Source organism: Malania oleifera, chromosome 10 (genome assembly GCF_029873635.1).
Source record: "Malania oleifera isolate guangnan ecotype guangnan chromosome 10, ASM2987363v1, whole genome shotgun sequence".
Taxonomy (NCBI): domain Eukaryota; kingdom Viridiplantae; phylum Streptophyta; class Magnoliopsida; order Santalales; family Ximeniaceae; genus Malania; species Malania oleifera.
The window spans coordinates 4,280,083-4,304,196 of NC_080426.1; the positions used below are offsets into that span (position 1 = coordinate 4,280,083).

At 32.1% G+C, this 24,114-nt stretch overlaps 1 protein-coding gene and 1 long non-coding RNA gene across 4 annotated transcripts; both read left to right on the forward strand.

Moving 5' to 3' along the window:
- Positions 1–1,759: 1,759 nt before the first annotated feature.
- Positions 1,760–4,660, forward strand: LOC131165544 (uncharacterized). 2 transcript variants are annotated; one of them, XR_009139595.1, is made up of 4 exons: positions 1,760–2,311; positions 2,433–2,713; positions 4,033–4,231; positions 4,391–4,660. XR_009139595.1 is itself a non-coding variant. In XM_058123445.1 (3 exons), exons 1-3 carry the CDS (start codon positions 2,032–2,034, stop codon positions 4,123–4,125), a joined length of 654 nt encoding a protein of 217 aa, XP_057979428.1. In that variant the 5' UTR covers positions 1,819–2,031; the 3' UTR covers positions 4,126–4,660. The 2 variants fall into 2 exon arrangements, 1 of the variants encoding a protein (XP_057979428.1); XM_058123445.1 differs by having other exon boundaries at positions 1,819–2,311; positions 4,033–4,660.
- Positions 4,661–9,795: 5,135 nt separating this feature from the next.
- On the forward strand, positions 9,796–24,041 carry LOC131166241 (uncharacterized). Of its 2 annotated transcripts, XR_009139773.1 has the most exons (3): positions 9,796–9,992; positions 10,389–10,450; positions 23,723–24,041. It is a non-coding gene; the product is annotated as an uncharacterized LOC131166241 (long non-coding RNA). The 2 variants fall into 2 exon arrangements; XR_009139774.1 differs by lacking the exon at positions 23,723–24,041 and having other exon boundaries at positions 10,389–10,719.
- The last annotated feature ends 73 nt before the right edge of the window (positions 24,042–24,114 follow it).

Here is a 24,114-nt window from a genome sequence, read left to right on the forward strand (position 1 = left end):
CATAAAATAATTTTTAATTTTATTAAAAAAATGTAAAAATTTAAATTTAAATTTAAACTCAATCTCTCATATTCAAAATTTATTCTTTCAAATGTAAACTTAATAAGTCATGAGTTGGTTTCATTTTTTTTAAGTAAAAGGCTTAGAGGGGATTGTGAGCTCCCTCTAATGGTGCTCTTAATTTATTCTTCTTAACTGTCAAATGATTGGGTAAAGCAAAAAATATTTATATAAAACAAAAAATATATTTTAATTAAGAAGAAAGGCACTGATCAAGGTTGGCCATGTGAGCACATGATAATCCCCTGGGGTCGGTTCCACCGTATCCGCCTGATTTCCCCTGAATATTCCACCTTTGCACGTTTTCTTTTTTAATCATTATTTTAATAAATTAAATATTAATTATACCTCGATTAATATTAATAACAACATTAATCATGTCAAACATTGCGTGCCTCCGTCTCAATGGTCCAGATCATCAGGCCTAGGACACGCGTCAACATCCTCCGGAAAGAGCCCGTTAACATCTGACGTCCGAGTGAGCACACCTCGCAAAACATCTAACCTAATACATTTCTGGTATTGCCGTTACCGTTAATTATAGTATATTTTATGTCCATTTATTTTAAATAAATCAATCTGTCAAAAAAAAGGAAATATATATATTTTCCGATCTTGAAAAATAAAATTTAACTTCCCATAGTGTTTGAAATAATATAGTGACACGCATATTTTGCATTTATTAATTTTTAATGGTAGTATAATATATTTGTCTTGATAAAAAAGTTAACCTCATAAATTATAATAAAAAGAAAGCTTTGTAAAATAATGACACATATATTTTGCATACATTAATTTTAATAATGATATATAATATATTTGCCTTAATAATAAATTTAACCTCTTAAATTATAAGAAAAGAAAAACATTAATATTAATAATAGTTCACACATCATCATAAATAAGGTTCAAATTATAAAACCACTCAATGAAAAATAGTTACTGAAATATGTTTATACAAAAAGAACAAATATCTCTTACTTATACAATTAAGCAAAAGAAGAGGAATCAATATTCAACTCATATTTTTACTTATGATTCAATGATATTTCTATTTAAAAAATATCCCTAATTTGACAACTTATATTATAATTATTCAATTTACAAGTTATCTACTTATCTATATTTAACAAAAATAATAAAATAATTTTATTTAAAAATTTTAAATTTATAATTTTCCATTTCCTTCTCGAATCTCTATCGATGTACACTTATTTGTACTAATGAGGTCACAACTTACAACGACAAGAAAAAAAAAATCTTAATTATTGTCAATCATATTTTAATCTCCATACTTAAAAAGTATCCTATAAATTTATGAATTACTATCTAATAACATAAATATTTTAGCATTCTTAAACTATTTACACAATCTTTATGTTTTCTAAAAATTTAAAAAATTAAATAGTTTTTCTATAAAATCTTTATAAGACCCTTATAAATACCATGAATTAACTAACTTTATATAATATGTAGACACAAGTTACACAATATTTGCCCATATTTTTATCATTAAATTTTAAGATATAATTGTGGTGTAAATTCACCCACCTCAAATATATATTTTCTTATGAGGGTCTTAATTACTAAACACTCCCATTTTATACCAAAATATTATAGATTAATGTTAATCCATTCTTTAAAGATTAAAAAAAACATTTTCTCTTACAAATTTATTATTTAGAGAGAGAGAGAGAGAGAGGATGAGTCGTCCCCCGATTGGCGTGTAAAGTTCGCGGCATTTGTCAGCACTCGTCCTGACGAGTCCGGTCAAAACATGTAGCCTTGCTCTGCACCTTCCCATGTCTTCCTTCCCCCACTTCTCCATTAAGAATTCTCCTCTCTTCTTCTTCTTTTTGTATATAAACTCTGTTTCTTCCTCCTTTTCCCGTCTGTAAATAATTCCAAATCCCACAAATTCCCGGCGAGAAATCTTACACAGAGATTGATCCACCGATCGATCAACCAGCGATGGGTTTTTCAAAAGAAGACAAATCGAGGCGTCTGCTTCTGAGAGCAGTGAAGACCCTCTTCTTCCTAATCTACATGCTCCTCTCGCTCCTTCTCGTCTCCGCCCCTGTTCTCCTCGCCGTCGCCGACACCCTTCTCCCCTCCGCCCTCCTCTCCGCCTCCCTCCCCCCCTCCTCTCTTTCTCTCGAAACCCTCTCCTCCCACTTCAGCACCTACGACTTCCGGTACTCCCTCATCGACATCCCTCTCATCTCCATTCTCAGATCCGCCGTCATCATCTGTAAGTATCAATTCATTAATTAATTAGTTCAGATTGAGCTGCCCAATTCTGAGAATTATTTCCGGAATCGATGGCGTTTGATTAATTGATTGAGTGTTGGTTGGTTAATTGATGGTTTCAGGCGTTTACAGCCTCTGCGACGGACCGACGCTGTCGAGAGGGCCGTACATGTGGATAACGACGGCGTGCTCTGTTTTGTCGCTGGGTTTTGTTTCAGTGAAGGCGGCGTTTGTGTTCGGCGTTCCGAGGGCGGATCGGGCGGCGGATGGGCACGGTGGAGCCATGGAAGTGGGTCTGTTCGGATGCTCGCTGCTGCTGGCGGTGGCTCATGTGGTGGTGGCGTATAGGACCAGTTGCAGAGAGCGACGGAAGCTGCTGGTTTACAAAATTGACATCGAAGCTGTAAGAATTTAGAATCTTCCTCAACAAACCAGCCATTCTCTCTCTCTCTCTCTCTCTGGAATTGAATTATTGAATTGTCATTTGTCACTCTGAAAAAAGTAGGATGACTTTTTGGGAAAGCCTTGATTTATAGTTTATTTAAAAAGAATTTTTTTTAAAAGAAATATACCGGCTTTCCTGACCCCCAAAATATATATATTTTTTACATCTAATTTTTGAATACTTGTATTTCACCATTTACTTAAACTTCAAGTGATGTTGGGTTTTTCCAAAACTTAAAAAAAGTTATAAATTTTTTAAAATTTAAGAGATATTCACATTATTTTTTAAATTATAATTTAATTTAATAGAATTAATTTTGAGTTATAATTTTTAAAGTATTAATTTTTTTTAAGAAATTAAATAAATTTACATTAAAGATATTGCTGCTAAGTTTTTATATATTCTGTAAAATCATTAGGAGGTATATTAGAGATGTAGCATGAAAATTTTTCCTATTTAGTTCTTATGAGCGTTTTCCAAAATAAAAACCTTTTGCCATTTTAGAAATAAAAGTTGAAAATTTTTTAATTTTTTAATTTTAATGAAATATAAATAAAATTTAAATTTTAAGTTTTTTCAAATATTTTAAAGATTGTGCTAAAAATTTTCAAAATTAATTTAAAACTTTTAGCACAATCTTTTTGAAAATGAAAACTTATCTAAGTAAAGTGGAGAATTTATTTTGAACCTAAGAAAAGTAATGGTAAAATTTTATCGGTGTTTATTTTATTTTATTTATAAATTCTCCATAGTCAACGAAGGGTCCCTCATTTATTATTCCCCAAGTGGTTGAAAAATTCAATTCAATTCATCTAGATGCCTCCAGAAACCTGCATTGCCATTTGGCCAATATTTGATATTATTTCTTTTATCTTTTATTTATTTTTATAAAATAATTAACTTTTATTTTATCATTTTATTTGTTATTTCTTAGAAGAGTGTGAATTGTTTTAATTTATTATAACATAAAATTTATATTTGTTATGGCCACCTTTATGTCATAATCACTTTAGATATTCTTGAAGAATTAAATATGTTTTTTATGTGATTTTAAATTTAATTTTGTATTAAAACATAATATAAAATTATATAAAAATTTATTTAAATTTAAATTTAAAATTTAAAATTCAAAATTCATGTTGTAGATTTAAACCAATGGATGGAGTTTTTAATATTTATATATAATTTAAAAAATTTTACTTAAATAACTCGAGATTAATTAAATTCATTTAAATCCATTAATAGCTATATAATGAAATTTGTTGACATGGGTGCAGGTTTCTGGTGGGAAGAATGGGTTTCCCATTCCTCAGAGGTATCAAAAGATGATTCTTCAACAACAGCACATGAAAGGAAAGGGAAGTAAATAATTATTAAGAACCAAAAAAGAAGGAAGGAAGGATTAGGATTCCTTCGGCATGTTCTTTATTTTTTACTGCTCCCATTCATCGGATTCGGTTTTTCACTTTTTTCCAGGTAAATTCATGTTTCCCAATTTGCTTTTTGTTCTTGTCGGAGTAATAGGGCTCTGTTTTCCGTTCTTCAACTGTAACTCGTAGTTTTCCGATTGCCTACTAAACTAATATTGCATCTTTAGAAAATTAACTTGAGCATTATTTTAATGTGACGCAACAGGTTTCGTCCAAAGGAGGCTGCCAGTGGAGATGGAGAGAGTTATAGAGAGAGTGATTAATTTAATTTAATTTAATATACGAATAGAAGATGTAGGTAGAGGTAGGGAGCGACCACCGTAGATGCTGTACAGAGACATTAGCAAGCTATTGGGAGGTTGTGTTTGAATTATAATATTCGCCATTATGTAGTGTTTGTTTGTGCATGGTTTCACTACTGTCATCTCTTCTGTCATTGAAGTTAATTGTATAGCTCTTCTTCTTCTTCTCCTCATATGTTTATGATTAAGGCATGAAGAAAAAAAAACTATGAATTTGTGTGTGAAATTGTATATTGAGGTCAAGTAATGGCAATTCTAGGTGAATGGGTGCAAAATGCCCCTTCAAAGGCAATGAAGTGATGAAGAATTGAGACAAAAATTTTGACAATTGATTGTAATTTTATTCATAGGATTTGTTTGTATCAAAGAATTTGTTTTAAAAAAAAATTTTAAAAAGGAAAAGGAAATGAGAAGAAAATTTATTTTTTCTTATATTCTTCTTCATTGTCAAATAGTATTAAAAATGAAAAAAAAAAAACTAAATATTAATGGTATGAAAAATAAAAAAAATTGCCTTTAAATTTGGTATATATAAATTTTTTCTCATAATATTTTTCGAGTTTCAAATGGAGCCTTAAGCACTTTTAAAAACAGCTGATTCTATTAATTTATTATATATATATATATATATGTGTATATATATATATATATATATATATATATATATATATATAAATTTACAAACTAAATGTAGTATTGGTAAAATAAGGACTTCTTTTTAAGTTCTAAACCTAAATTTTCAAAGGTGAGTGAGTAAAAAAATTTAGTAATATTATAAATTTACAATAATGGGAATGGTTATAAACAATGCTTAATGTGCAATAATGGTAGTGTATCAAATTGAAGACTTACATTAATATTATTGTTTACATATTTTAAGTGTTGAGTAGTTGAAGCTGGTGCCGCGTGTGAGTTGTTGAGCCGTGTTGAGTTGTAATCCATAGCTGTCTGCGGCTATTGATTCAAGTCGAAATTGAGTACAATTTAATATGTCATTTACTGTAATTTCTCTAACCATCTATAAATAGAGAAGTGTGTGCAAGTGAAAAGTGTAGAAAAGAGCGTGAGGAAGAGTGCAGAGAGAGCTGAGAACAGAGTTTGTATTTTCTCTCGATTTCATAGTGCATTGTGGTGTGCTCCATGAACGTAGGTCAATTTAGACCGAACCACATAATTTATGGTGTCTCTTATTTTCCTGGCGTTTGTTTATTGCTCGTAGATTCTTAACAAGTGGTATCAGAGCTTGGTTCGGAGCAGAAACGTCAGATTAGAGAAATTCACCGAAAAACAAAGCCTTGTCTAGTATCTCGAAATTGCATTTTGAGAGCACCACTGTGTTCCTCTTGTCGAGATGAAGGCAACGGTGCAAACCGGAGCTCAAAAGGAGCCCATACGACACCGTATGCGCTTGCATGCGCCACCAACGTCCAAACGACGTGTCCACGTGCTCCCACGCGCTGGTAGACAGTTAGCAGGTCATCCCAAGCGCACCCACGCATCGAAGAAAGCCCAGTGAAGTAGTGGAAGGTTGAAGACATGTGACGTCAGCGCCACATCACCTGTCCACGTTAGCATTGGGTTAGCGCGCCGAGTCAGCAACTTCAGCACCACGTGGCGCCGAGTAAGCAGCCCAGTCAATAGCCGCGTCATTGCCTAATTAGCGGTCGAGTTGGCCACCATGTCACCCCTAGGCCCACGCCACGACGTTCAAAGCCTCTAAAACTTTGAAATTCAAACTTTACCATATTATTCATCACAATCTCTAAAGTAACTTTCACTAAAATCCCCATAGATTATGAATACACTAAATAGTCTATAAAAGTATAAATTATTAAACTTACCCTGATTTAGGGTTGGTGCCCCAAAGCTCCACTCGAAAAACCATTTAGGTTAGATTGTAAAGAATCTTCCCACAAATCTCCTGACAGTTTTTATTTGTTAATTGGACTTAAGATTTGAGAAAAATTGAGGTTAGAGTGAGAATCGACCTTACCCCAGGAGATATGCCTACATCGCTCCCACGATATATCCGCCCCAGTAGGATGTTGGTGGCGAAGATAGGAACCCAACAGTATTTTCCGTTTTCCGATCGGCCGAATATTGGAAAAGAAATTGAGGAGAATGGGAGAGAGGAGGCGAGGGAGACAACGAGAAGTGAGAGAGACTAAGAGAGACGCTGAGAGCTTCTGGAAGTGCGCACCTTCTTCGGATTTAAATCCTGAGATTTCAAATTGAATTGCTTACCTTATCTATATAATATATATTATTTAATTAATAATAATAATTATTCAAAATTAAAACTAAAATTAATTCAATTTAATTTTTTTTAATCACTACAATATATATAAGTAGCATCTGTTTATATAATTATACGCCATCCAACATTATTGTCACGCAAAATATGTTTTAATTTACAAAATATGATGATTAGCTTAGGGTATGTTAGGTATCGTGGTTGTTTTTTATTTTTTTATATTGAATAAATAGATCACAAAAATGTTTTTTTTTTTTTTTATGTTGTTAGTTTTTTTGTTTCTATTGCTAGTCTTTAATTGTTTGTCAAAAAAACTAAAAACTAAATTATAATTTAAAGTTGTTTTGACAATCTATTATTAAAAAATTTTAATATCCAAAAATAGTTTTTTGGATTAAATATAAATATAAATATAAATATAAATAATTTTTTAAAAATAATAATAAAGCCAATTAGAAAATACTTTCACTATTTTTCAATTGTCATGCCCAACAAAATTCTTATTGTAAAGTAAAATAATTATAATAAATTTTATTTTTGTTTTAATAAATTTTTTAATGTGTATTCTTTGTAATTTTATTATTTCAATTATATTATTATAGTATTATTTGATTTAAATATGAAAATGAATATTTTTTAATTAAATTTTTAATGTGTATAGTTTTATAAATGTTAACTAAACAAGTTGCTAGTTTCTTGTTTTTGATTTTTATTTCTAATTTTTGGTTTTCGTTACTCTAATTTTTTATAGTAATATCAAACAGCCTCTTATATGTCGAAGCATTTAAATGACGAGGTAAACATCTAAACGATACTAATAGGATGGGCACTTGTAATGCACATGTCCAACTATACATACATGGAATGTAAATGAAAATAGAATTCATATATAATCTGAAATTGAACTCAAGTCGCGTTTAGTAATTGTGAATCAACTCTAGGAATTGGAATCACAATGGTTGATTCCCGTTCATAACATTTGTTCTACGATAATCTCATTTCGATTTCTGTTCCATATAGGAAAGAAATTCCCTCTTTTGCTTACATTTTGATTTCACCCTCTTACTCCAAAATCAAATTCTGAATCCTAAAAACACAGTACTTATAATAATATGATAATTTATATTAATATAGTATAATATATATTACATCAATTTAAAAATAATATTAATATCTGAGCCCTTATCTTTTTTTTTTTTTTTTTTTTTATTACATAGGATTTTCAGCCACCAACGAGCCCTTTGGATCCCCTAGTGTGGCACCAAACCTACGGATCAGCGTCCTTCGCCCCTAGGTCTAGCTGATCAGGGTAAAATCCGAATGCAGACACGATTTTTGTGCATCAGTTGGACGTTCGGCTAACTTGACCCCTAGGACATATCTTCATTACCATCCATGATCCCCGTCTGCTCACAAAGAACTTTCGACATCCACGGTCCCCGCTGGCTCATAGAGTGAACTCTCACCATCCACGGTCCCCGCTGGCTTACAGAGTAAACTCTCACCATCCACGGTCCCCGTTGGCTCACAGAGTAAACTCTCACCATCCACGGTCTCCGCTGGCTCACAGAGTAAACTCTCACCATCCACATGTACTGCTAACTCCGTGAGTGATTGTTGGTTGCAGTGATATTGTTTTGATTGATGAAAATATGGGTAGAGTAAAATCTAAGTTAAAACTTTGTATGACAACCTTAGAGTTTAGAGGTTAAGATTAAATATATAAACTGTAATTTTAGTTCGAAAAATATTGAAGATAAGATCAAACTTGATAATTAAGGAATCAACAACTTTAGTAGGTTTTAATATCTTAAATCTGTTATGCAAGTTGAAGCAGGTTGGGATAAAATGAATGAGTGTTTTGAGTATGGTGTATAATTGTAGGGTCGTTAATATTAAAAGGAAAATTTTATAGGTCAAACTATAAGACCAAATCATATATGAATTAAAATGTTAGGCAACTAAAATAAAAGAGGAATGACTTAGAAGATTTTGACATTTAAAAGAAAAACTAATGTACTAATGAAAAGGAGCGAACTAGTTAAAATGGTGTTAAAAAAGGTAAGAAAAGATCTAAAATAACTTGAAATGAGGGTGTAACAAAGGATTTTACGGAAGACGCACATTAAAATCATTTTAATCCATATCATAAATTTTATATTCAAAGCGAAATATATATATATATATATATATATTATAGACTAAATTTTTCAATCATTTTACATTTTGTAAAATATATTGGATGATATAGAGACTTACAGTTTAAATGCCAAGGAAGCTAAAAAATTAATTTAATTAGATTATAAAAGGGCTGTTCCAAATTTCAATAGCTTATAGCAATAGTTCTGTAATTGTGGCAAATAATAACTGACATATGTGAATGGGATTATTAGTAATGATTTATAAATATTGTGAATTTTTTTTTTAATTTATAGTTTTCTAAATAATCATAAATTATATATTATTTTTAATTTTTAAAAGTTAGTAACTAGAACATAAAGAGTTTGTTTGAATGTATAACATAATTTTTTATCTTTATTTTTATATTTTAAAATAATCATTAAAATGATAATTTATTTTTAAATTTTTTCAAAATTTATATAAGACGATATATAAAATTATAAAATTTAAAACTTGAATTTAAATTTGTGTGGATTTTAAAAAAATTTTATACAATAATTCAAATTTTATACTCATTCATAAATTATAAATTATTTTAAATTTTTTAAAATTAGTAAGTAGAACATAAAGAGTTTGTTTTAATGTATAATATAATTTTTTATTTTTTTTTTTATATTTTAAAATAAACATTAAAATAATAATTTATTTTTAAATTTTTTAAAATTTATATAAGATGATTTTTAAAATTATAAAATTTAAAACTTAAATTTAAATTTGTGTGGATTTAAAAGAAATTTTATATAATAATTCAAATTTTATAAACTTTGGAAAATAGCCAAAAGATATTTTTTATATAAATTTTAAAATTTAAAATTAGGTGATATGTTTTTGCAATTTTTTGAAAATATCAAAAATAAAAAATATAACTATTTCCTTAAAATCTCCCATTGTTCCTACCTCGTTGCCTTCGCCTTCACCTTCGCCGGCACCGTCATTGCTTTCTCTATTCTATCTCTCTCTCTGATGTAGGTTCGTGCCTCAAGTTTGGCGCTGCCGCACCTATGTTGCTGCCGGCGGGCCTGCGCCGTCGCCTTCACGTTCGTATTCGCCGGCACCGTCCTCAAGTTTAGGTAGGTCAATGATTAAATTTCATTAGTTTTCAGTATTTTTAATTTCTGTGAGGCTAAAAAATCCCAAATTATAGGGTTAAACAGAATAGATCATTCTTATTTATTTTTTCTATCATGTATTGCTTAAGTTTTATATGGAATTATGAGTTGCGCTTTTTTCGTATCACGATAAGTCAAGAAATTTGGAACGTTTTCGTATTTTTTAGGTGGGTATTCCTTTAATCTTTTGTAAGGTTCATTATTTTTTCCCATGTGTTCTTTTGGACAGAAGGATTCACAAGATGTGAACATGTTTTGCCTGCAACAGGGTTTGCTGAGTTGCGAAGTTTGAGTTTCAGAAGATGAGCCCCAAATTTTAATATTCTAATTTCTTTCCTTTTTCAAATATTTTCGCAGGAAATGAACAGTGCACAATGTTTGAGCTCAAGAAGCTATTCAAGGTGCTGCCCTTGTCACTAGTAAGTTGCTTTTGAACCCAAGTTTTTACTTGCTTTGCATCTGTGTGACTGTGTCTAGCCCTTTGGACATGTAAACTATCAGTTCTAATACGGTAGAGATGAAACCCAATATGAGCTTAGGTTTGAGTTGCAGAATGCCTATTTTTAAAATAGATTAGTTACAGTTATAAAAAAATGTGGTTATAGTGTAAGATTTTTTATGAATCCACAAGGAGTGGATAAAGAATAAATATTGTCAAATTTCATTATAGAATATCTATTCCATATCATTGGGCGACACTACTCCTCACTTGTATGATTCAAGTGCTAACATAACATTTACAGTTGGTGGGCTCCAAGGTTGTTAGAATTGGGATCCTACATAGGATTGTTAGGAGGGTCCACAGAATGGGATCGTAAGATTCTACTTACAATGTAAATTAAATTTAAAATTTAAGTATTTGACAATTTATGACAACTCTCAATAAAATAATCCTAAAAGTTTGGTAGTAAGTTTAATAAATTAAAATAAATTTTAGGAATGTAGGTAGCTTGCTAGTTAGCACCTAGCAAGTTTTTTCTTCAACAATTGACCCTAAAAAACATCTAAATAGCCTGAAACGCAAAATGCTCTGCGAAGGGTAGCCTGTTTCTAGCTTATTTATTTAATAATTATAATTAAAAAGAAAAGAAAAAAGAATGAAGAGAAGAAGGAAGAAGAAATTACTAATCTTAATTCAATGAATCGATGTAAATTTCTCAATTTTTGTGATTTTGTCATTAGACCATAAGAAGAAGAAGGGGAAAAGCAGGAAAAAAGGAAGGAAGAGGAATAATGTTTTGTTAGTTGCAAAGAAAAGAAGAGGAAAAAGAAAGCTATATGCTCTCTGCTTTGGGAAAAAAAGATATGTCTCTAGCTCGTCGATAATAAGAGAAAAAAGATGAGGAAGAAAGTAAAAGAAAAAAACTACAAAGATAATGCGTAATTGTTACAAGCTTGCTACTTTAGCTCTTGACCTGATTGTGCAACTCCCTATTTGTTGAAGCTCTCAGCTGATCTCTAATTCTTAGCTGGCCTCTACTATTGTTGGAAGAAGGAACAGTCTAATAGACAACCTAGGATCTGCCTATCAAGAACTCTAAGTTCTCATAGAGCTTTCCATTTTGAAAGAAGAGAGCTTTCAAGAGATGCTCAATTGCCCTATTGACTTGGATCGAATAAATCCTAGAACATGCTCATTATTTTGCTCTAATTTTTTTAATGCAAGCAAACTAGACCAAGTTTTGTGTCTTGCAAAACTAAAGTGTTTGGGCCAATAAAAAATATACTTCTTGAAAATCCTAAATAGGAAAAATCCGTATTCCACTGCAAAAGTAGGATCAATAGGATCGCAAGTAGGATCGCGATCCTAAGATCCTAAAGATCCAGATAACATCCTACTAGGATCCTACTTTATTAAGATTCTACTTAAGACCTGGATCGATTAGGCAAGTATGGACCGTAAGATCATAGAGTCGCATGATCTGAATCAGGATTTTGATAACCATGATGGGCGCCAAGTCCAAATCCTACATGAAGGTGCCATTTCTCACAAGTTCTTTTTTCGTTCTTTTAAAACTATATTCTATCTTATTTGAAGAAATAACTATTTTGAGAACCAAAATGTAATCTAAAATGTAATACTCATAAATCAATCAACTAATTCATTGCCCCCTATAATGGAAAATATAATAAAAATGATGTGAAATTGGAATAATGAATGCAATAGTTTTGTAAAAAGAAATGCAATGTCCTTATTAGTATTGTGGAGTTTATTCTAGTTTACAAAAGAAAATTGTTTATGCTATATTAAGATATGATGTGATAAATAAAAAAAAAAACTCAAGTTCGTGGTGGTTCTTCTAAATCTAATGACTTCACATGGTATTGCCTTTTAATGAAACTATTGACTTTTGAGACGGGTGAGGCCCTTTTGATTGTCGTTGCATGTCCTTCATTGCCTTCAAATTCAATACTGTGGCTGCTTGGAGCATGCTAGTCTTCACTGTGGCCCTCAATTCATGAATGATGGTACTGACATCAACCACAAAAATCTCATTTTCTTTTCTCATTCAACCTTACTTTCTTTGATGTACGATTATACTCTCTATTTTCATCCCTGCCAAAAGGCATGACACTAGAACAATGATTATTATCTATAACTGTAATATCTCTTCTCATAATTATTTTCTTCTTTGAATTCTATGGAATCCTAAAAAAGGTTAGGGTTTCATTTTAGTGTTTTTGATTTAATTGGAATGTGTTGAAGATGATTTGTGTGCTTCCTATAAAGGTGTTCTCTTTCCCCTCAATTTTTTTTATAAAAAATTAGGGCTTATTTGATTGTGGAAAACAGTTTTTTATTTTCTATTTTTAATTTTCTAAAAAAATATTAAGAAAAATATAGAAAATAAAGGATTTATTTTGTTGTGCAAAATAATTTTTATTATTTATTTCTAAGTTTCAAAATAACTTTAAAGTTTTATTTTTTAATTTTTCAAAAATTACATATGGTACTACTTGGTAATATGAATTTAGATTTGGAAGAAAGTCAATATAATTTTATTCTATATTTTGTTTAAATCCACACAAATTCAAATCCAAGCCTAAATTTTATGATCCTAAATGCAGCGTAATAAATTAGAAATCTAGAAAACAAATAAGATCTTCCAACTTCCTGTATAAAGTATAAACTTAAAAACTAGAAAAGGAGGTAGAAATGAGGTCGCATTATTTATAATTATTTGATAAATTAGATATGAAAAATTCAACTATTTTCATAAGTGATTACTATCAAAACTTTTTATTGTTTTTTTCAGTTTTTGTATATAAATGTTGTGAGATTAAAAAATTAGTTGACTTTTTTTGTGGTTTTTGAAAAATTAAAAATTGTTTTCTACAACTATATGTGCCCCAGGATTTTTTTTTTTGTTTTTTTTGTGTTTTTTTTTTTTGATTAAGCTTCTTTAGTTTGTAAGCACATTAATTAATAGGTATGTTGAGATTTGATGAAGTAAATAAGAAAAGTTTTAAAAATGTTGGTGGTTTTTAGAATTTTGGTGGTATGGTATTCATGTGGGTTTAACAATAGTTTTCTAAATAGTTCAATCTTTATTCTAATTTCTAATGCATTGCATAGTTGGGAATCAAACACTTTGGATGAAGTAAAAACATCTTCAGCAATAGGAATGCTTTCAATGAATCTCCTTACACAAGAAAAATTTTTCTATCTCAATCACTAGCGAATTTATCTATTTGTCCCATTCCAGTGTAAAATATTCACATGGATATTTTTATAATAAATGATATGTTCTTTTAAGGGATTGATACTAAAGAGTAGAAATTGTTGTTGTTGTTTTTTGTTAACAATGAGGTTGGGGGGGGGGGGGGGCACTTCAAAGCAATGTATTTAAAAACTGTTTTATATATGTTAATTTGAGAATGTAATTAATTTGTTCCTTTTGTTCTTTAAAATATGCAAAATTGAATTACTTGTTGTCCTCAATTCTTTCGTATCTTTATAAAAAATAATCATCTGGAGTGTTCATAATGGAATGATGGTAATATATTCATTTTTAGAAGTGAACAATTGTACATGTTAGAATAGCTTCAAATCAAATACTTACGATAATATAATTGTGATAATATTTGAAGTTAATACACTACAATATTTGAATACATTATATTTTTAACATGGAAAATGAAATAATATTATAATTAAACTAAACAATTATTTTATTATTCACACAAACTACTTACTATCAATTGTAATGATTTTGTTCTATGTGATTCTTTGTTTATAGCACATTAAAATCAATTATTCTTAATTTTTTCTTTTTAAAAAAATGAAAATTTTTGTAATTTCAATGAAAAAAATCTACCAAATAATTTCAATTGGAAATAGAATGGAAAGCGACCTAAATTTGAATGCCTTCCAAAGGCATCCATTGAATGATGCATTCTAATTTTTATATAATGAAAATGGTTTCCATTTCCATTACAATCTGGAGTTTGATTTGGATTTTGAATTTCAAAATACCTTGCAAGTTAGATTTGACTGGGGATGTAAATAAATGTCTCAAATATAAAAAGGTACGAGTACAAATCCTTTTATATTCCTACAAATGCCAATTTAAATAGAATTATTTAGAACAACTTCCTTGACCAAGTGCAACTCATGGATCACATTTTTTATATCCATGCGATCCTGCGGTGACTCCGTGGAACAACCCAGTCCGATCTTTAGCATGGAAATTAAGCACTCCATGGATACCACTACTTCTTCATCATTATTGAGAAGTGATGGATCTACAGTCTCCTTCAACTGGTCAGGCAAGGCCAAACTTACGAACTTGTGGAAGTTAAGGTCTCCCTCAAACATGCTGTCTGTGGGTCTCTTACCTGTGATCATCTCTAACAGTATGATCCCAAAACTGTACACATCCCATTTTGGTGAGAGCTTACTTCACAAACCATATTCTTCATTAATAAAACTTAACCTTACAAGTAAATCAAGTGGAATTTTTCAAAATATCATCAAGAAATGTGTACGAAAAACAATAATGACAAGTAGAAGACTATTTTTTCTCAAGATCAAGTACAACAATTTTGACAGTTAAATATTTCTAATAGACTATCGTGTTGTATAATGTTAATTTTTGTCAAATTTTAAGTTTTACAAGAACAATTAGGCATAGCCAAACAGTAATAACATTTGGACCTAGCTAGAAACCAACTTCAGGTTGGTTATTGACAAGGTTCCGAATGGCTGCAATCTATATAATTGCATGTTTTTGTTTCAAAAATAAAAAATTTGCCAAGGCCATTATTGTAAACTGAATAATAAATAATACTTATTACCTGGAGCAAGATATCCAATGGTTCCCCTTAATTCAAAAGAGCTGCTTTGATTCAAATTTGAGATTTTTGATACAAACTTTGCTAGCCCTAAATCTCCAATGTGAGCAGTCATGGAATTGTCGAGTAGAACATTGCTTGGCTTTAGATCACAATGCATGATTGGCTTTTCACATCGGTTGTGAAGGTAATCAAGTGCGTAGCCCACATCAATTGCAATGTTTATTCTTTGAAGAAAACTAAGCTTTTGAGGCGCATCCCACATGCATTTTGTTTCTAGAGTTGAATACAACCACCTCACTAAACTTCCATTAGGCATGAACTCATAAACAAGGGCTTTAAAATCATTACCTTGGAGATCAATAGTTGAGCAAGAAGTTATGATTTGATTAGATTTCGGGGATGGATATTTCTCAAGTCTTTGCACTCAGCCATGAAACTCTTAGAAGCTCCTTGATGTTCAAGGTTAAGCACTTTAACTTCAATAGATGTTCTAACCTTATCAAGGATACTGATAGGCTTCCAGAGAAATTGTTTTTAAATAATTCAAGAAACTCAAGCTTGGAAAGATTGGATAATGAGGGTGGAATGGGTCCGGACAAGAAATAGTTGTGGAGTTGAAGATGAGGAAAACACAGGCCAAAGTTGAGTGTAAGGCTTCCTTGAAGTTTGTTGTGAGCCAAGGATAAGATTGTAAGTGAGGAAAGATCATTTTCAAAGATCACGAGTTTGGTCAAGTATTTCAGACGACCCAAGGATTCTGGAATACTTCCCCCCAGTGGGTTATGAGATAAGAATATCTTGGAGAGAGAGGTTAGGTTAGTGAGAAAAGATGGGATGCCTCCTGTTAGATTGTTGTTGCGCAAGCTTAAAAATTGAAGATTGTACAAGGAGGCAAGCTCCAAAGCTATTTTCCCCACCAGCTGGTTTCCGCCTAAAAGCAGAGATGTAAGGTTGGAACAACGGGTTGGAGGGAATTCCCCTGACAAAGGAGTTATTGGTCAAGCGAAGTACCTGCAGCCGGAAGAGACGGCCAAGCTCTGGGCTTAATTTTGAAATGATTTTGTCTTATTGATTTTCCTCTGGAGCATCTGCTTTATTTTATGAATTCAGTACTTAATCAATTTTGAAATGATTCTTTTGTCATTTTGGTTATTTGTTAATTTTCGATAGGAGGACTCGGGGGTTAAAGACTTTAAGGAGAAAGGACACAGTTTGAACACAATGACTACTATAATATTTTATAATTTTTTTAAAGGACAGGAAAACAACTATAAAATATTTTATACTTATTCTTTTTAGTTATAGTCACATTTTGCAATTAATATACACAAGATATTTTAATTATTTAATAAAAAAATGACTTGTATATTAAAACTTAGATAATGTGACAATAAATCACAGTAAAAAATATGATACTATTTTATGATGCTAGTCAAGTGGAGAAAAAAAATATATTAGAGAAAAATGATTTGATACTAGACTAGATTAGGAAATTATAAAGAATTTGAATTGGGAATGGAAAGTAAGATTGCCCTTTCATTTAGACATTAATATGAAACTAAGATCAGAGTTGTATTGTAATATCACACATATATAGACATAAGAATCAATATTAGTAAAAAAAAATTCAAACTAAAAGACAAAAAGGAAAAAAGAGTAGCAATACATAAATTTTGATTAATATCAAATTGAGCATATTTTACTGATGTTAAAGGACATCAACTATTTTGATGAAGGCCATTTGGATTATTTTATGCAATACATAAGGGGTTTGTTTGTAGTTCCATGTAATGTTAGGGGTATATGTGTAATTTTATGTTCTAGAGGCCGTGTGAATGTTATGCTGTAGACAGCTCTTGTTGAATGTGAATTATTTTCATTTTCCTGAGATGCTTTTATTTTTAGACATCAAACTAGCTATCCAAATAATTCTTTAGCTAGACCTTATTTTAGAAAATCTGCACTGTCAACATAGTGAAATCATGTTGTTTCCAATGTATACATCCCATGTATGTCATTAACAGCCTTCTTACGGGTTGCCCCAACTCCATGACAATAATACCCCTACAAACACTAACACACGTTAATCGATCAACTTGCCACTAGTCAAGCATGGATAAATGGGAAAAAATTATAATTCATTATGTAACAGATTTCTCAAATCACTAAATGGAACAGTTTTGAAAATTTTAGTGAATATTTGGATATGCAACTCATCAATTTTAGTTAAAATTTATTGTTACAATGGTTGAAAAGCAATAATTACAAAAATAAAAAATTAATAATGCAAATGAACACATTGTTGCGCTAGTTTCTTTATTATAACAGAACAAATTTGAAAACTAGAATATAAAAAAATAGAAATTATACTAAAACAACTTCCAACTACATTAAAAATAATATAAACAAAAAAAATATTTTATCATAAATGTACTTAAAACTTGACTTTGGCTTTTAGAAAGGAGAAAAAAAAAAAAAAAAATCTTGGGGAACAATTCGTCCAACTTTTTTTTTTTAAATAAAAAATATCAAATATATTCCTATAACTATCTATCTCAAATTATTCCTTCAACTGCAATTTTTACTAAATAGACCACATAATAATGCATATGAGTGTAAAGAATTAAAATGAGAAGAAGAATTGAGCATGGAAAACATACTAATGGCGGCTGGAACTTTAGAGAGAAATGGGAAAATCTTTAGGGTGAAATGCTCAAATGTGTCACTAGTGTCCACAAATACCTTTCAAACTTGTATCAGTGGAGTTAAGACAAATAAAATTTGTGTTCGTTAAATTGGGAGTAGTTCTTGTACATCTTATTAGTTTTTTTTTTTTTTTTGGGGGGGGGGGGGTGGGGGTTGATCGTTGTACTCTCTTTTCTTGAGCTTCATTCCACATTCTTGGACTTCAGGCTAGCCTCTTGTCGCTTTCATTTCCTAGAAGTTTCAAGTTCCTTGCTTGTTTCTCAATTGCGGCTAGAATAAAGTAAGCCCTAGAGAATGTCGACAATAAATGAAAATTATGTTTTATTTAGAGAATTAATTAAAAGAAAAAAAGGAAGAAAAATAAGAGGCAAGGGAAAATATAAAGAGGAGAGAATCATTCTTGTAGAGGTACAGGAAACTAGAAGAAAAACAATTCTTCTTGATTTTGTAGGGATTAATAGACGTGGTTTGTTAGGCACTTTTTTCACATTTATATCCTTAATACATAAACTTTTTGGCTTCAAGGCATAGTTCCTTATTATTATTATTATTATTATTATTATTATTATTAAGAGGCGTAAATTTATTTCTCAAGGCCAAACATTTATTTATATATAAATTTATTTATTTATTTATTAAAGTTTCCAATGAACATGCTCGTAAAAGACACATATTCTAATCGTTAAAGTTTGTGTATATATATTGGAGGTCTTATACTCAAATCTTGAAGTAGGTAAAATGGGATATGGAATGGTTATAATTGTGTATGGATTACATTTAAATGTGTAGCCTAGATTTAACGTGAGCCTCTTGGTCCACTATTCAAGAGAATATCAAGCACAACTTTAATTCTAATTCTCATAGTTGAATTTAGATGACAACATTGTAACTTTTAAAAGTTTTTTATGAATTATAAATAAATTCCCACAAACACATGCTAGAAATCAAGTCTAAGGATTGATATGGTGTTCCAAACCTTAATAATAATGAAAGAGATTGTTTAATTTATCATTATTATACTAGATTTTTCCATTTCTCATATTTTATAATTATTATCTAATTATGAGAAACGATTAGGTTAGGTAGAAACATACCTAATCATTTATACGGATATAGAATTAATTAAAGAGCCAAAAATAAATGTGTTAGGGGACCAAAAGGGGAAAAAAAAAAAATACTGAGATGGGAGAAATTATTTGGTACATCATAAATGTCACGCCTCGAACCCGGAAATGGGATCCAGGGGTGAAAATGCAAACCAACCAGTCCCTGTACCATACAAAACATTCAAGATACAGGACAAAGGATGAGGGTCTCACCTTGTGGGGTTCCCAGACACCCTATACACATCCAAATATAACAGAATGTATGCAGCGGAAAAGGTCTTACTATATACATACAGTATCATACCAGAGTCTATATAAGAGCAGAAACAGACTCTTCCATACAACGTACAACTGGGTGCCCAACACTTCCCAAAATGGCAACCCATCAAAACAAAGTTCTAGCACTTACCCAAGCGCTAACCGTACAGTACACCGGCCACTATGCTCCCTACACTAGGACGCTAGTTCCGGTTACTCGAAGGACCTGTAAAAATGTACGTACAGTAGAGGTGAGACACCTCTCAGTAAGGAAGAACACATGTTATATCGGTGTGTGGCATTTGAGTGTTATCATGATGCAATATACACGCAGTTAAATGCAGTCCCAGTACTAATTTTACACAGTGCATACAAGCACACACACACATGATTAGTAATCCCGGTGTCGTCACACCCTTCGGCCCAGAGTTGGTCCGTGACATACGGCGTTGGCCCGTAGCCAACCCGCATAACACGGCGCCACCGACACACGGGCGGAAGTCAGGAAGTATCTCTCGAAGAATACTTCCTTAAAACGGCCCCACGTCATCCTTGATGGGTCGGCCCTTTGCTCCTCCAACAGATTAATAGCCGTCCACCATTTCTCAGCTTCTCCTGCTAACTGAAACGACATAGAGAACTTTCTGCTCGTCGGTGCAGTGCAGAACTTTCAGTATCTTTTCTGTCTTCTACGCCCAGTTCTCCATCACAATCGGGTCGGATCCATCATTGAACGTTAGAGGATGCATGCGGGTGAACTTTTCAATGGTACAACCCGCAGCCCTAGGCGGATGTTCCCGTCCCCCAACACTTCCCCCAATCTCTCACATTATTTGCCTGGTCAGACCCCGGGACACGGGAGGTGACCCATCACTCGAAGTCCCCTCCGAACTACTATACAAGTTGCTATCCTTGGGCTCCATTTTGAAAATAGGATAGGAATAGATTAGTATTCCTACATCATATCACAATTAACACAATCATTGTAGAATAATCATATTAGCTTCTAAACTCTTTGGTCTAGGTCCGCCTCATCGCACAGACATGAAACCATCAATGGTTTGTTGTGATTTTACTGAAATCGTCATTCCAAGAAAAATACAGAATACCGTCAATGAATCCCTGTTTAGCTATAAGATAACCCTCGACCTACTCTACTCATTCCCTATATTTATACTCTGGTATGTTCACCTAATCAAGCCTAACCAAGTCTACAAGACCTAACAACCTGATTAGCTCTGATACCAAGCTGTCATGCTCCGAACCCGGAAATGGGCTCCAAGGTGTGATTTAGTAACCTAACCTGTCTTTGTATGATACAACATCCATGATACTACACAGAATGAGGGTTTGATCCCATAGGGTTCACGTATACTCTATACACAATCACATACACAATATACGCAGCGAAATTATTCAGCCTATTACATTCAATCCATACCATATTAGAGTCTATACAATACTAGAATGAACCACAACATAACCCCGAGTGTCTACGTAATCCAAAATGACTCCTTGGCCACAATTCAGTACTTACACAAGTACTTATACAATGCTAACCAATAACCACGCTCCAAACTCTCTAGAACGCTAGTTTTGGCTACTCGAAGGACTTGAAACACATTTGTATGATTGGGGTGAGACACTTTTCAGTAAAGGAGAATAAGTTATATCTGTGTGTGGGCACATGAGTGTTATTTCAGTAATAAAACATAACATTTCACAATTTCAGTATTTTCACAATACAGTTCTAGTATATTCACAGCCCAAATCAATCAATCTATCTAGTGTCATGGCACTTTTCGGCCTAAGTAGGCCGCATGATATGGCACCCCCGGTAACCTGGCATAGCATAAGCCTCCACAGCATTGAACTAGCGCAAATATGGTGATTCACACCTTTCGGTGATAAACCAGAATAGTAGGTGGTATTTCACACCCTCGGCAAAAACTGGACCTCTCAGCCTACGACATTATTCTGACTCGGCTCAGTATCTCAGCCTACGGTATTATTCTGACTTGGCTCAATATCTTAGCCTATGGTATTATTTCGAATCGGCATCAATATCTCAACCTACGGTATTATTCCGACTCGGCTCAATATCTCAGCCTACGACATTATTCCGACTCGGCATTTTCACAAAACTTGGAACATTTTGGAACTCCTGTTCCTATATCTCATTTCAACATTTCACAACTCAACTCATTTAAATACACAAACTTATGCCACACTTATTTGGGTAAATAAATAATCACATCATATTTACTTCGAGAAAACAGTTTAACATGAATAAAGGTACGGTCATTTCTATACCTATAATTTATTCATATATGTTATTTTCCAACAGAAACTGAGATATACCCGAAACCCCAATTTTCCCAAAAAAACTGTAGCCTGAAAATCTCGTCATTTCACCTAGTAAATTTTCCCAAATAAGTATTCAAAACATTCCCATCATCGTAAACCATAGTTTTACTGAATCAAATTTCACAAATAATTGATATAAACAAAATCCCCTTACCTTTCCCTGAAAACCAAAACACGAACTAAACGGCTCCAAAAGTGCAAACCGAGTTCCCAAAACCTAAAAATCAAAGAACAATACTTCAATACAATACTATTTACTACAGATCTATTGAACCAAAAACGAACTTAGACCCTTACCTTGATTTCGGGATAAAACTCAAAAATCCTTAAAATGAAGATCCGATCCGCTACAATCGTAGAGGTTCTCCTCCTAATCCACGTAGTAACGTTGAATAGTTGATTCGGGTAACAGACGACCTGAGATCTGAGAGAGAGAGAGAGAGAGAGAGAGAGAGAGAGAATTTGAGTTTTCTTAGTAATGAAGTAACCAAAATATCCTATTTATAGACCCTTGATCCAGTCCAATTCGTCAACGAGACGGCACCTTTGTCGACGAGCCATCTTAGCATTTCGTCAATGAAACTTTACCTTCGTTGATGAACCCTATTCTAATATTTTACAACTTGCTTGGTATCTCTTCGTCGACGAGACTCTAAATTTTATCGTCGATCCACCAAAGAGACTTCGTCGACGAGAGAAGAAGCCTCGTTGACAAGCCCTGCTGTTTTCTCCTTTTTAATTTTCCTTCCCTTTTCTCATTTATTTAATCTAGATTTCTCGGGTCGGGTTCTTATAGATGCATATGTCTTTCCTTGTTTTGTTAAAATAAGTTAAAAGCCTTGTATTTATAGGCAAGAAGGTTTACCGGTCGTTTTATGGCTGTTGGGGTTTGAAAATAAACAATGTTGTTTTATGGCTGTTTCTACGCTTTTCTCAAGAGGTTCGGTCGACCGGATGGTAATTCGGTCGCTCGGATTGCCATTTCTACGATTTTCGGTCACCCGACATGATGATCCGGTCACCCAAATTTTTGTGCAACTAGTCCGCAAATACCCTTCAGATTTTTAGGCATAACTTTGGATAGAGAACTCCAAATGGGGTGATCTTGGTATCAAAAGAAAGCTTACAAAAAATCCCACAACTTTCGTGTTGAACATTTTTTGAAGATGGGATCTTTTTGATAGAGAAAATTGTTATCAATGCGGCTGCAGGAACATGAAGGGAATTTGGAAAAACTTGTTTTGGAAATTTTCATTCTAAAAATGATTTTAACACTTTCAAATAATTTTTGCACATTTATAAGATGATTTTAACACTTTAAAATAATTTTTGCACATTTTAAAAAATGATTTTTAATGAAATATAAGAGTACTTAGGGTCCAACTAAGGCCACCTATGAGTTTCTTCACATAATCTATGATAGTGTACTTACATAAGTCCTATTTGCAAAATACATGTAATAAGTTTCTTAAATTCTTTAAGCTTGGACTTCATGAGCTCCATGAATATCTTCATAGTCTTCAAACTTGGTCTTAATATGCTCCATGTTCATAGCTAGATATCATTGTCTTGTACGCATCATGACTTTCCAATTTGCATTTGTCATTGTGGTTAATACCTTAATACCTATGTACACACTTTGTAGCACAATTAGATACCTTGATTTGTCATCATTAAAACAGGATGAAACCTGAAAAAGCCCACAAAATAAGCATCGATGATAATTAAAGGGGATAATAAACTCATATAACTCCTCAACAAAGGCTCATAAATTTTATATATATAAATCCCAACATAGAGGCCATAAATCTTTACTAATTCCCCTTAATGGGAGAATTAATGAGAGGAAGGCATGTACAACTATGAAAGTGACACTCCGAATAGAGGTAAGATCATCTTATAATTTTAGTCGTATTGTTGTTATTTAATACATACCCTTTCATTTTCCTAATTTAGGCATCAAAATGATAAAATAATTGAGGGCGAAGTCATAGATGTAAGAGTGGAAGTCATGGTCTAAGAGGATGTTGGATGGTTTTGACATCACTGTGGATGAACTTTAGGGACTACACTCATGGAGGTACACTATGAGGTTGGTGACGGTTCACCATTTCTCCTTGGTTCAAATTTGTGCTAGAAAACTCATCATTGCTTTGTGGAGCCTTTTATAAGATACTTTTGGAAGTGATTTTATCAAAAATGATGTTGAAGATTGGTAGTTTTTTATTTTATTTTAGTAAAGAAAGGAATAAATGTGAAAGTATGATGACTCCCACAAGTGTGCATGCAAAGTACGTGTACATGATTTTCGTTTCCCTTATATAATTTCATCATAGTGCAGTTGCATT